We start from the raw sequence: 14,969 nt of genomic DNA on the forward strand, positions 1-14,969 counted from the left end.
CATGAAGCTTTTTAACTGTGGGCAAATTAATCTGAATGCTTTGTGCAAGTAGCCGGTGGTAATAATGGCATGGTTGAGCCAGCACTGCCGCAAAGCAAAAAGTGCGGTTGTCTTTGCAGTGGGTACCTGAGATAACACATCACTGCCAGAAGACGCCTTTCCTGTTGGTGGGAACCCAGATTGACCTTCGAGATGATGCGGCTACCCTCGAGAAGCTTGCTAAAAACAAGCAGAAGCCGATCTCGAATGAGCAGGGAGAGAAGCTTGCAAAGGAGCTCAAAGCTGTCAAGTATGTTGAGTGCTCTGCGCTCACACAGGTACGCATTTGCTTTTTCTTTCCGAATTCCTGCTTTGTGAAACTGCTGTTGCCCATTCTCATTGCTTTCAACAAAATGCAGACTCCATTGATGCACATGGGCCATTCAGTGCAATTGCTTCTGTGTTTTCTTATACAAGCAGTTCCACAAGAAATTCAAATATCTTGGATACTTCACATTTTAATTTGATTTACAATTTCGTATAACACAAGTGCACCAGTCAGAGGCACAAACATAAGTTTTGTTTGTTCCAATAGCAAATAGCTTAAGAACCACTGAAACACTCATTCTTTCTGGGCTATTGATGTACCAGTACGTTTCCGCGTTTCTGTTCCGCCACATCATTGACCTCCCCGTACATTCTCCACTTTTTCTCCTCAGATACCTAGAGTGCATTCTTCATTAACTCAGATACCAAGAGTGAAGTGTCATTTTCTTTTCTTCTGCGTAACAGAAAATAAACTCTTGTGCTCATTTTATAACACTGGAGGGAAAAAAAGTCTGATGCTGGGAGTGCATCACCTGGAAATAACTTTGCACTGCCATGAACATGCAAGCCAATAATTTGGCTGCATGTTGTCAGGCATGTTTGCTCGCTCCTGTGGCTTTCTAGGTGCCCACTTTTTTTTTCGGCTTGAAAATGTCAGCAATGACGTTGCAGCAGGTGCCTATGCTCGCTATTTCTTTGACGATTGTTTATGACTGAATTACAAGTATGACTATGAATTACAATTAAAGGCTTTGAAACAGGGAAGCATTGGAAACATTGCCCAGCTGATAGTCTCGTAACAGGCTTCTAGCCTGGCAAGTGGCAGGAATCTATATTCATTGCTCTTTTCTTTCCTTGTCAATGTGGTCTTGTTTCCAGTTGCCCACACACAATTTGAAGTAATTTCAGTAATAGTTCTCGTTCAGAACACAAACATTGCTCTTGGCAGAACACAAATGTTGCTCTTGGCACTTAAATGGGAGATGGGCTCTTTCCATTTTTCTGCAGGAAATGTCTTTTTTTGAATGTATACTTTTGATAGGCTGTTTGATACAGTGAGGAAGGGATGCGCACTTCATTTTTAGCTTGTTCCTTGGTACTGTCTAACGAAATTCCTAAAATTTTGATTTTATGCGAATATAAGGCCAGTTTGTTTTATTTTTGAATAATGCACTGCACTTGAACCTTGTTATAACAAAATAATGAATGTAATGAAATAAATGCTATTCCCCTTCAAATCCCCATAGAGGTCCACTTATTTAACCTCATTTTAAAGAAGCAAAATTGTTCTGCCAATGCGTACAATGAACTATGTTCGCATATCACTTTCTGCCAGGTTCCACACTCGTTCAGCGCAGCAGTTAACTGGCACGTAGCTGGCGAAGCTAGGCACACCATCCAAGGTCTCGTTGGAGGCCACGCCTAGCTGCGCTGCATCACATATCGATAATCATGACGATGATGCTTGCACGTGGCGTGGTAAAAACCAGGGCCCTCCACTTCTCTCTCTCTCTCTCACTGCGACATGCCTCACTGTGCTGACAATGCAGCTAGGCATGACCACTGAGATTGCGTGAGACCGGCACACCAAGCCAAGCCAAAGCGGAGCTCACACAGCTCACACCGCAAGAAAGCGGTGGATCAGATGTTTTGCTTGCAAGGGCCAAACACGTCCACGTATACATGTGCATTTCTAGCGATGTGCCAAGCTTTGTCGGTTGTATACTTTACAGGTGTCGCGACAAAATGAGCGAACCAAGTAGAAAGCGGAAGCTTCAAAAGACCATCACATTGGAACATAAGCACGCAATTGTAACGGATGTCACATCGGATGCTAAAAAGTTGTGTGTTGCACACGCCGGAGAGTTGTTTGCTGTTATTTTATTGAATTTTCACTGCAGGCATGGCTGCGTAAGCCGTTTGGCAGGCCGCGGAGCTGTAGTATTTTTTGCATCTTTAAAGTTGTGCATACAGTTGAGCATATACTGCAGTAAATGGCAATAGTTGGTATAACAAAGTAATGAAATTAAAAAATTTTGGCTTTCCCGTAAACTTCGTTATAATGAGGTTCAAGTGTAATTGCAAATTGGCTGGTGTGCATTTTTACAAACTTTTTGAATAGTAGCCCAGTAAAAAGCAGTATTATATTGTATCCTGAAATGTGGCAAACTTGGAGATGCTCAGGTAGTAAACCGATAAGTAATGACGAAGTTTCAAACATTTTGATACATGCGTATTGCGTGTTTCTTGTGGACGATGCACGCGGGCGCCCTGACGAAGACGACAAAGATTCTCTGGCTCTCAAGCTGTCGGCTGAACTGGCCAGCGCTGCAGTTATCCTTTGTAAATATAGCTTGTAAATAGTCTCCATTTCGTAATCCTTCATTTGCGTAACATTTTGGTGGAGGGTGCCGTTCCCCATCCTCGCCATGGAACTCCGCAGCGGCCGCACTGTCCTGCTTTCCTCCATGGCTCCCGGTGATGACACCTTGTCTCCTCCTACTCCTGCAACCCCGGCAACAACGTACATGACGGTTACTAATCCCTACAATCACAGCATATTCTCTGGCCAAGATAATGTTGACATTGAGGACTGGCTCAGCCTGTATGAGTGTATTAGCCGAAATAACCACTGGGACCTTACCATTATGCTAGCGAATGTCCTATTCTACTTGGGCAGAACTCCTCGTGTCTGTTTCCGAACACATGAGGTCGAGATCTCTAGCTGGGATGCTTTCAAGGAGAAGCTCAGCGACCTCTTTTGGAAATCCCACCGGTCGGCAGATGGCTGCTAAAAAAGTGCTTGCATCCCGCGTTCAGTCTTCTACTGAATCGTATGTCTCGTACATACAAGACGTGCTCGCTCTTTGCCAAAAAGTCGACGAAAAAATGGCCGAGGTTGATAAAGTCGGCCACGTACCCAAAGGGATCGCGGACGACACGTTCAACTTGTTGAGTCTTCAACACTGTGTCCACCATTGACATCATTGTTAAGGAATGCCGCTGCTTTGAGCTTTCCAAAAGTTGCCGCATCATTCCACGATTCTCCCGTCTCCCAAACACTGCTGCAATGTCGTCTTGCGTCGACCTTACCTCTTCGCCACCCTTAAATGAGCACGTCACACATATTGTTCGCCCTGAGCTCGAGGCTGCACGTCCTGCGCGGTTCCATCCACGCCCACTTGACCCCACCCTTGACCAACCAGCCCCAGCGATCTCTCTCATTCAGGCAGTTTGTGGCAAGAATTTGCAAACCTAGGTTTTCTTGCTGCCTGCTCCGTCTCCCGACCTGAGGCCCGACCGGTGCAGACAGCTATGCCCCACAGCGATCTGTATTCCCCTCCCAGATACCGCAACCCTAACGAGTGGAGAACTCCGGACGCAAGTCCATTTGCTTCCATAGCCCCTCCGCAATGGCCACATCGCTCGCGACTGCCGCACCTCCTGGACGTAGTCCTTCGTATTTGAGCTCCTTTCCCCGTCTCCTCGCTTATATGCCGACCCGCACCATTACTCTCCTTGCCTTATGCCTCATACCTCTGAAGTATCCGTCGATGACAGTCGTCCTGCTCACTTGCTGTCACCTCAGCGTCGTCAGTCCCCGTCGCCCCAGCTTAGCTGCTATTCGTCGCCGATCAATTATGGACCCTCCTGGACGGAAAACCAAGAGATTTATTAGAAGATGAGATGACGTTAGTATCCAAGTCATTAGTAAGGGAACACCAAGGTATTTGTACGACTGCGCAGTTTCTACGTGTACTTTATTTATTGTGTATGAATAAGCTAGTCGGTTATGTTGGCGGGAGAATACCACTACTTTTTTATTTGGATTAAGTGTCATTAACTAGCAGTTGCGCCATTGTTGCAAACGGTTAATATCCTCTTGAAGGGAGATCTGGTCAGACATGTTAGTAATTACTTAGTGAACGTGCAGTCACCTGCAAACATGCGAATATTGCAAGATACATGCAGAGGTAAGTCGTTAATGTATAGTAAGAAGAGGAGAGGCCCGAGGACAGATCCTTGTGGAACCCCAGAAGTTACCGTTATTTACATAACGTGAAGTTGTGTGAATAACGTGAAGTTATGTAAATAAGTCCGAACTATCGCATGTCCAAAAAAAATGAATGTATCAAAAAGTACTATTTTATTCACGTTTTAAGGCCCCTGTGCAAAAAATAAGTGGTAGATTCTTTGCTGCACGTACTTCCTCTTATGTGCAACCAAGTACGCCTGTATTTCTTCCAATTTTCTGCTGTCGCTGTACACCGATGTAAGGACTGCAAAGTCTCGCATCAGATTTGCCTGTGAATGCTCCAGAGCACACGACACATGATCCTTGGAGTCACTGTTTGATGGTGGGAGAACTTGCTCAATTATTTCGTCATCATTCAGTTCGGCACACAATAACACTGTGCTGTCGATGTCTGCAGTCTTCAAACGTAATGGCGGCAGAAATCGGCATACTGCAGCCTAGTAGGTCATCAATGATGTCTGCATTTGAACTCGTTTTGGTAGGCGGGCGGCTCAGGCTCTTCAGTTGTGTATTTGGGCTCATTCGGATTGTGAGGGCGCCATTTGGTGCCATTTGTCACGGCCTGCCGTTAAGTTCACAAGAAAGACTTAGAGCCAGCAGAGTGCTGTCTGGAACGCAAACTAAACAAAGATGCACAGAATGGTAGGGCGCTGTCCAAAAGGCAAACTCAACAAACAGAATGGCAAGAGCAGGCCATGTGCAGGGTTGTTGGAATGCGATGGAATAGGATGTGATGATTACGATGTTGATTCAACCTATGATTCAGGCAAAGCCTCCAAGATTGGCAATTGCAGTTACATCTCTGAGACGTAGTGCTGCGACCAAGGCAAGGCCTCAGGAATTACCGTCTAGCCGTACTTGATCTCTCGGGCCTCCGAGGCCATACCTTTTGTCTTGTCGATGTTGCCAGAGGAGATAATGGCGGCAGCCATAGACAAGAGTCCACATAATTTAATGTAGAGCTGACGGCTGTCTGAAATATCAGTCGTCATTACACAGTAAGTCTATGGGGCCATTGACAGTGCCGCAAAGCTGTCCGAATTACTGAGCTTACCCGGATTGGTGTCCGATTTATCGGTCGGTCACTGTATTTAGAATACCCTCAAGGTCAGAATATATTACAGCTAGGAGTGGGGACACAACATACAGTAAAATCTCCATAATTAGAACTGACGCTGTGGTCCCATTATAATCAGTCATGTTTCAGTCTGCAAAAGCCCAAGAGAATTGGCGTTGGTTAATGGGAACAGGCCATGCCAATGATGTGACACCGGTTGCATCGGGTGTGAGATAATGGGCGCTGATGTGCCAACAACTACACTTACCAAACTTTATGTGCATTTACTGGACTGAATGGCCCAAGCTCACGTGTGGGCATAAACATACGAACTATTTCTGGAATTTATAGCTCTGGACTGGCAGCTGCACGCTTAATGTTGAGTTCGGGTTTGCGTCAATTTGCCAACAACTACCTGTAACACGTAAATACATTTTATGTGCATGTACTACAGTCAACAACTGATTTTGTGGACCCTCTAGGAAACGTAAAAACGTCGAAAATTCAGGCAGTCCGAAAAAATGAATGCATGCAAAAAAGCGCACCTTCTTTCTTTTTTTCTCGGATCTAGAAATAAAGGGCGAAGTACCAGGCTTCCGAAACCCTGCCAATGCATCAGTAAAGCGGCTATAAAAAGAGGCGTTCAAAAACTCTGTATGCAGCCGACTGCTGGTTTATTATGTACATGTGCATCATTGGGTAGCCGGTGTTATTGCTGCAGTGGCTTGAAGAATTCGTTGATTGTTGTTTGGACGGCGTTCCGGTTGCATGCGATCATATTCACCTTGATTTGAGCAAGGGTCATGTCAGCACTATACACCGATGAAAGAGTCGACAGTGCTCGCGTCAACTCGGCGCTTGTAGGTGGCGCAGGCATTGGCAGTAAATGCCAAACTCCTTGCTCACGTCAGCCTGCGATCCACCACTCACGACTTGCTTAATAATGGCGGCTTTATTCTCCATCGTTAACCGACGGTACTGCTTTCCGTGCTTCGATGCCACTGGCAAGGACGACGAAGACGGAGTGGGGGCAATCGAAGGCAAGCGAAATCCTCAAGTTGTGAACAGTGGAGTTTGCTGACGAGTGTCGAAGCACCTAGGCCTAGCGCTGCAGAGCAGACTTGACACAACAGCACAACCACACACCACGCTAGCCAAAACGTGGCCTGCGCAAACAAACGAAATGGCGCCGCTCCGGAAACTCTGCCGGAGGCGGAAGTTCGGTGATGAACATAGCCAGCGTGGCCAGACCAAATCTGTGTGTGACGGCTAGATTCGGCTAGTTGTGGTTCAAAGCGGTGATATGCTTCGGCTGCAAGTCGATTTCCTTCCCAAGGGCGCTGCGCGAGGAGCCAAAGGACGTTCTGTTGCATCAAAAAGTCCGGAAAATTGGACGGCGGGGGGTTCGAGCGTCCGAAACTTCAGATGTCCTTATACATTGATTCTATGGGGCTCGTGGCGGTGCTGCGAAGACGTCCGAAATATCAGGCATGTTCGAAAACTTGAGCGTCCGAAAATTCAGTCGTTGACTGTATATGGAATGGCCCAAGCTCGCGTGCGGGCGCAATGGTATTTCTAGGTTTTAGCTGGAATAACAGCGGCACGCTTAAAGTTGAGTTCGGGTTTGCGCTTATGTGCCGACAACTACCTCGAACACTTACCACGTTTTATGTGCATGTACTGGACAGGATAGCCCAAGCTCACGTGCAAGCATAGAAGTCCGAACCGTATTAGCACAATGAAGCCTTGCAGCGTTGTGGAGTCAAGGACGCACCTGCAATGTCTGAAATTAGTAATGGCACACACGTCAGGCTGCACTACTGGTGAACACAAGAGAAGAATAGCTGACCATGAACGAGAGGAGCACGAAGCTTCAACACGTGTGGGAGAATGGGATAGTGTTTCCTAGGAGATAACAAACCATGGAATGACGGAGAACTTTGCCTGTGTAGCTTTACGGCAGCATGCATCACTTTGCCGTGAAGCCACACTTGAATGTGAAATTCACATGTAGTCCACTGTTTCTTTTGTTTTTGGTGCGGGTTATATGCAGAATAATACACTATTTGAACATTTTTGCGGCCATGTTTGTTACTGAAAAATTGATTGGCAATGATTTGGAACTTGTCACGCACTGGTTAATTCAATGCATGTGCACTGTGTCATGCAACTCTGCACGTAAGCCCCCATTCAGTGAGCTTTCTTTATTTTGATAGCTGTTTTATTCAAACAAATTTTCGGGCTCCTTAAAGTTACCGAGATTGAATTGTAGTTACTAATAAATAGAGAGGGTGTTTGGGCACAAAAGATTGCTGTTTTAGGTGCCTGCGACATGCATTAAAGTTGTAATTTTAGGCATATGCAAGCACCAGAGACTGTCTCTTAGGCATTTATAGGCTCAAATAGTAACTTACGCTGTGCATCTGAGGACAAATTAGGTTATCTAAGGAACAAGGCCCACAAACCTGTTTTGTGATATTCGGTTTATTTTCTTGATAAAATGCAATGAGGCTATTTGTGTAGGCGACAATATTTATCTGAAATTTAGTGCGACTAGACGCTATGAAAAAAAAAAGTGTGGTGGCTTTTTTCACTGAGTTTACAGAAAAGGAAGATCATCCACTGAAGCTAGGGGCACATATTTGTACTTCGGAACATTCAATGAATCAGCACCTCTTGGAATTCCAGAATGTTTGCGGGCCAGAACCTTTGACAGTCGTTTCATTACTTGAAGCTTGGAATTATGCCAGAGACAAGTTGAAATTTCAAGCTAACTCTCTCAGGAACAGGTCAGGTCCATTCGGAATGGTGACAAAGCTTTTCTAAATCTCCAAAATAAGCCCCACATTCCAGGTCAACTCTGACCTGGAATGTGGGACCTGGAACTTGACTGCCAGAGCATTTATGTTTCTCGATGACAGCTAAAAATTGGCAGTGAGTGCAGAAGTATCCTAAGTCGCCTTAAAGTGTACTGTCACGTGGGGCTGTTCGAGCTTATCTCACAGTGATTCTTGTCTGCTGGAAAGCTCTTCATAACCCTGACACCGCAAAGTGTTTGTGGTAATAATAGGCCGCCTTCAGCCAACTTCCCAGCATGTGATAGCAAACAAAATAAGAGTATAACAAAACACAAAAGAGAGCATTTTTGGGCTCTGATAAACTTAGGTGCCAAAATCAACATAGCTGAGTAAAAGTGTCATTAAAATGCTTCTAGACCTATAGGTTGTGCTTATATGTTGACTAGGAGCAATAAGGACGTAAGGAAAAAGGCATTTTGCTGCAAAGTTCCAGTCTCTACTATTAATGTATATTATTAAATGCAAAATAATACAAAGATAAATGTTGGATAGTTAACACTTTAAAGCTCCTTTGTACAAGTTGCAAATAGTTTATGTAATGTTTACTAATAATGCCTAAAGGCCAATCCTGAAAAAAAAAAGCCTTGTTTCAGGTAGTCTAGATATAGAGCAGCATTCATGCAAAATTTGATGTTTGAAATACGAGTGAATGCATCGCCAAAAGATATTAAAGAGAGACATTCTTGATACTGAATCCGAAAACGAAATGCGCCTGCCAAAAGTGATGCATGACTGGGGAGTATTAAACATAAATTAAGCTCCTTTTTTTTCCTCTATCTTTTTGTGAGTTCGTATGACCATTGCACCATTTTCTACAGTACATTCAGCAATATTGTATAACGCATTTATGAAAATAGTGCGAACCGACGACGCAGCCTCCTGCGATCACTATGCGTCACCAAGATAAAGAAATGCACTGCTTGCTGCTGTCGAAGTGTACGCAAAATGCAGGCGAGTGATTGTGGCACTCGTGCAACTGGCACATCACAGCCAGCATACAGCGTGCTAGTGATCGTGCCTGCAATGTATTACACAGCTACGCGTCGTGAAAAGTGCTGAAATTTGAAACCAAATGCCCTGTCCTCTTCTCGCGGGCGCCGTGCTCCCAACCGAAGAGTCGCCATGAATTGCGCAAGTGCCCCTACATAGTTCGTTGTGCTGTGACATCACGTGCAGAGGCCCATGACTTTGAGAATTATTCAAGGCAACAGCAGTTATTTGTTTGATCTGTTGCCTCAATAGACAAATTAAAGTTTAGAGAAATAATCAAACCTATAAACCGAATGTCTACGTGTCTTTTACTTCATGCCGTAGCAACTCCAGCGTACTTTTGTTTCTTCTGCATGTTCTCATGTTGTGCAGTCACACGCACAGAGTGTGAAACAATGCCATTTTCTATTGTGTTCTAGTGCGCCATCATGCTCTTTGATTCGCTTGTGTCTGCCTCAGTGTTCGTGTGGCACTGACTTGTATCACTAGTCAGGTATTCATGCGCATATAGCGAAAAATTGTGCTGCGCGAAATGAGACAAAAGCAACAGCTCGCGCGTGCAAGACCGCCAGCAGAAGTGCATCACTGAACAAAAAGAGAGAGAGAAAAAAGGCGTAGCCCATGATGTATGTGTCATGCGATCCTCCAGCTCCGGTAGGGAAGAACACTGGGAAGGTATTTCACTTGCGGAGGCTAGACGGGGGCAAGTAGACACCATGTGTATGTTGGCAGTGATGATTGCCATCTGAAATCATGGGTTCACGACACTGAAGTATTTCTGTCCTGGCTATGGATGAACCACTTTGAAAAATTCTTCTGGTAGAACACCCCCTAGAAAGCACATAACAACTTCCAGCGTATAATCAAAATTTGCTATGCGGCCTGGTGAAGGGCCGTTCAAAAATAACCACCGACGTTCGCAAAATTCATTATTCTGAGAATGCTTTGTCTCTGATTGCATGAGTTCGCACAAAAAAGGAGACGGGCTGCTATTTGTGGCATCCTGACTGCGAAGCATGTAATGCTGTTGAGCCGTCTTGCATGCACTGCAGTGGCAGCCAAACGTGGGCTCTGAGGTGAACTTTCCTCGCATCACAGTTCTCATTGGTGCTACAAGTTTAACAGTGGTGGTAACTTGTCATGAAAGATGAGATCAAAACATCAGTTTATTCTACCCACCATTGTGTTGTGTAAAGGACAAACTAACCCATGCTTGTCATTAGTGGCGGCGATGCGCTAGGGCCAGGTGGCCGGCGTGGTGGAGAACGGGCCGCATTGGTAGAAATGTTGGTTCGACCAATTTTTTTCACTAAGAGGAAAATCTTGCTATTGTGTAGGGCACCTTATAGCAGCCAGCGCCCAGAAAACGGTGGAAAGCAAGGTGTCATGCCTCTATAGCATTGCTGTTAAATATTTTTAACTAGGATTTTTTTTTTTATAATATTTCCTGTGGGTTCTAATAACCACACAAAACTGCAGTATATGAGAAGTTGAGCCATTTCAAAACATCCCGCAACCCCAATTTTGGATAGAACAGACTTATTTTATAACAGTGGGGGTCACTTAGTGTCTATGCGATACTGAAAGGTAATTTTTGTACTAATTATAAAGCAGCTCGCATTGCAGGCATCAAAAAGTATTGGCAGTATCTTATTTTTGAGAAATCATGTAGCATGAATACTTTCTCTGGGATTCAAGGAAGCTTACCTTTTCTTTGCTAATCTCTCTTCTATTGCAAGCCTCCGTTATCTCATGTATTTTTTCTAGTGAACCTTTTCCTAATACATACAGATTACTGTAATTCCATGGTGAGGAGCATGCACCATGGCCCCAATTTATTGGACCATAAGCAATATGTATTGCACAGGGGAATGAATTACAGGATGATGTGCTTACACGCACATGAATATACAGTCCTGTCAAATGCATTAATGATTTCTGATAGTTGCAGTGTTGGACTATGTAAATGAGGTTGCCCATTTTTCACAAATCCTTGTAGAAAGCTGTGATTACACAGTATGGACCTTTCTGTGTAGAGCGCCTGAGCAGCCAGCTCTGGTGTATTTCGGTGATGCCTGGCGGCCGCTGCTGCAGTTAGGACAGCAGGACCAGCTGCATTTGAGGCACACATGTGTGCAAGACTGCGCATGTTAATATTTTGCAAGTGCAGACTTCTGATCGGCACCTTAGTTTTGTAAAATGGGTATTGCATGCTCTACATGACAGGGAATCTGTCTGGACATGCTACAGCATTGGTCTAAATTTTTTTTTGCAACTGCAGAAAACATTACTAAACTCAGAAGCACGAGAGTATGAAAGCATGTGACTCCAGTGCTTTTGACATCACCTTTGTCAAGCTTTGAAGAGTGGTTGGCTGCTGAGGGGACCATATTACATCGTGTCCGGCTTGGTTTCCCAATTGCTTGCCAAAGGCTTGAAATAAGTGCATAACTTGGGCCTGTTGTCTTTCCTTTCCTTGAGAGCAGTTGGCTCAGCATGCAGTTTGATAACATCCAGGGGTTAGTGCTGCTGCCCATGCCTGATGCTGCAGATCATGTTTTCTTCTGCAGAAAGGACTGAAGAATGTCTTTGACGAAGCGATCCTGGCAGCCCTAGAGCCTCCAGAGCCTAAGCCCAAGCGAAGGTGCACCCTCCTATAGATGGACCACAAGAGGAGGGCGAGAGAAAAGTTAGCCGGAGAAGAGGGGAGCCACACACATTCGTCCGAGGAGGGGAGGGCCAGCATCCGGGAGAGACTACCCCTACCGCCCTTGGTGTTTCGCTCAAAGTGGAAGTCTGGGAAGCGGCCCATGCGCCGTCTGCGGAGTCCATTGGAGTAACAGGGAAGTGGGTTGGGGATTAGCCGAGCGGCAAAAGCACTTGTTGCCTGCCAGAGTAGGTGCCTACCGTTTTGAAGCTGTGTGGCTTACCACAGCACTCACACACACCCTGGCTCCCACTTCTTTTTTTTCTTTCTGGTGCTTCTTTTAGGCTGTCTTGATGATAACCTTAGGCAGCACATGCTTCTCCAGGTGAGAAGTCTGTGGCAGCTGCCGCTGCCAAAGCATTGTTGTGTTATCCAAGTACTGCAGTATTCAGCTGGATGTGCGTCGCCGCTAGGCTTCTTTTTGTTGAGAATTTGTCCACGACCTCCCATACCTTTTTTTTTTCTGGGAATATGTAAATTTAGTTCTTTCATTTATTGCAATGCAGTGTCAAATGTAGAGCCAAGGCAGTGAACTGCCAAGCAACGACAGCGTGTCTTTTTTCACATTGTGGGGTTGAGATCCCCAGTACCCCTTCCCACTTGTGGAAGGCCTAGATACAGGAACATTTTTTATAAAAAGTGTGCTCGACAAATGTCCGTGTGTTGTTTTGCAGGTTCTTTGCTACTGCATTTTCCTTGGCAACATCCACTTCGCCTAGAAAGTTGTTTTGCATGTTAAGTACAGTGCATGTGCAGCCTGTGTTGTATGGACAGTAAATGTTTTTGGGGGGATGCATTGCTATTTATTCACTGTTGTGTGCAAATTGAAATTTGCATTCTTCATTTAGTTGCCTCAGTGGAATTTTTTCTCCCACTGTGAAAAGAGGAAAAATACTTAAGTGAGCTTCCTAACAATGATGGTGCACTTCCTAACAGATTAACATTCAGTGATCCTCTGTGGTAACAATCTAAAGCCTGTGTTTTGGTAAACTGTAAAAATTTTTTTTTTGTAATAAATAATTTTCAGCCATGATTTTTGTAGTAGTGTTCTTATAATAGGACTTCACTTGTAGCAAGTGCTCTACTTGTATTTTCTGCCAGAATCATCTGGTAGAGCTGGTCAGAGACTGCTTGTCCAATACCTGCACAAGAAAGCACAACGCTAAATGCACTAGTTACCGAACATTACTTGTGCTGCTGAGCTCGTGGTGCTCTCTTTGTGTAGTATTTGACTGTGCTCGCATGCTACTTTCGTTAGCAGGAGGTATTGAGACTAATCCAGGACCTTAGAAACGATCCAGCTGTACTTCCTGCTGACATGCTTGATTTGATGTTCTGAAGGCATTGCAAATCAGTCGGCCATGCTTGAGCAGTTAAATTCAGTTAGGTCAACCCTTGCTGATCGTAAGAAAACGTTCAGCAACCTTGGCACACGGTAGACCAAAATTGAATCCAACTTATCGTCACTCTCAAATGAAAAGTCACAAATAAATAACATGGAAGGTGTCGCTAATAGCAGTGCTGCTCAAGTAACTGGGCTGACTGTTTACATCAGTGAGATGGAAAACAGATCCTGAAGATGTAACCTGGTTTTTTACAGGCTCAGTGATGCATGAAATGAGTCGTGGCGTGTTTCTGAGGAACTGATAATTGAGCACTGCCACAAAAGCTTGGGCATAACTATTCTAAGTTGTGATGTAGAACGTGCCCACAGACTTGGAACTTATCAGGAGGGGAAATGGAAGCCAATACAGTAGACTTCCGTTAAGACAAACTCGCTTAAGATGAACAGTGGAAGTCGTTTGTTTGGTCTCCCATAGAGTCAATGCAAAAAAAATCCACTTAATATGAACACTGCACATGTGCTAATCGGTTAAGAGAACTTTCACGGCCGGCTGCACCTTACCCGTTTAGCTTTATTCGACCATCTGAGCAGCACTTTAGGGGAAAGAAAAAAAAGAATGGAAGCTTTTCTGCGCCGTCGACCATCTGTGCGACACGGGGAGACGAGGAGACCTAACCACCTAGGTGTTTCTGTGAGGATTCCGCTGCTCCTCTGCTCCTCCTCTCCCACCTAAAGCCCCTCCATACACGTTTCCGCCGACCAGGTTAAGTACCGCCAACCTTCCCTCCTCTTCCACACTCCTCTCCCACTCACCCCCTTAGCTTCTGGTGTCAAGCGGAACTTGCGTAGCTGCAGCTTCCGGTTCCGAGTGGAAGTGACACTATGTTTTTCAGTGTTGTTTACTTTCGTGTCGATGGAGAGGCTTTAGTTGCACCAGCTGCGGTTTGAACTGTGAATGCGTTTCCATCCAAGAACCACCACCTATGGTAATCAGCGGTCTGCTCGGGTTCGCTGCTTTGCGTCAACCTGCGACGAGTTGTGCCAAGAGAGTCAACTTACAGTGGAATGTAGTGCCTGGGCGCTTGGAGACCACTGCCGTTTTTCATGCATTTGGAAAACAGCGACCGCGAACTACTTCAGCGGAATACAATAGCTTGTCCCCTTTGCATTCTTCTTATGGTGACTGCCACAGCTCTGCTAAGCACGCGCTGGCGTCTCACCATCGTCTAACAGCAGTCAAAGCGGAAATTCCCGCAGCGCAACTCCAGGAAGTGGAAACGCTGGAACCGAAAATTTTGAAACTGGAAATGCCGGAACCGGATTTGGTGTGAGGGGAAAAGGCGGCGCACAACAAAGGTTGTCGCTACTTAAAGCGGCGGTGGCACGTGGATGGAGGGGCTTTACTCCCACCCTTCCTCACTCACTCTGTCTCCTCCCGGCACGGCTCCAAGAATTAGCCGCGCCCTCAAGTTCATTCTCTCCTTTGTCTCACCATTGCCGGACCCTTCCCCTCTACCCTGCACAGCACTGATGCGATGAGCCCTTCATTCGAGGCATTTTCAGCGCTGTGCTACTCATTCCCCCCCACCCCAGCACCTCCCACAATGATCTCTCCTCTTTGTCACTGCAGCAGGTTCGCGTTGTGCTCACTGGCTTTCTCCGAACTTGCA

At 45.5% G+C, this 14,969-nt stretch overlaps 1 protein-coding gene across 2 annotated transcripts in view; it reads left to right on the forward strand.

The window, feature by feature from the left end:
* Window positions 1-12,987, forward strand: part of Cdc42 (Cell division cycle 42) — a 33,231-nt gene extending 20,244 nt beyond the window's left edge. For both annotated transcript variants that reach the window (XM_050169417.3, XM_050169418.3), the window contains exons 5-6: window positions 120-317; window positions 11,818-12,987. In XM_050169417.3, the coding sequence (XP_050025374.1) occupies window positions 120-317; window positions 11,818-11,907 (288 nt within the window). In that variant the 3' untranslated portion in view covers window positions 11,908-12,987. The remainder of the gene's footprint in view (window positions 1-119; window positions 318-11,817) is intronic.
* The last annotated feature ends 1,982 nt before the right edge of the window (window positions 12,988-14,969 follow it).

The sequence above is a fragment of the Dermacentor andersoni genome, chromosome 3, assembly GCF_023375885.2.
Source record: "Dermacentor andersoni chromosome 3, qqDerAnde1_hic_scaffold, whole genome shotgun sequence".
NCBI classification, from domain to species: domain Eukaryota; kingdom Metazoa; phylum Arthropoda; class Arachnida; order Ixodida; family Ixodidae; genus Dermacentor; species Dermacentor andersoni.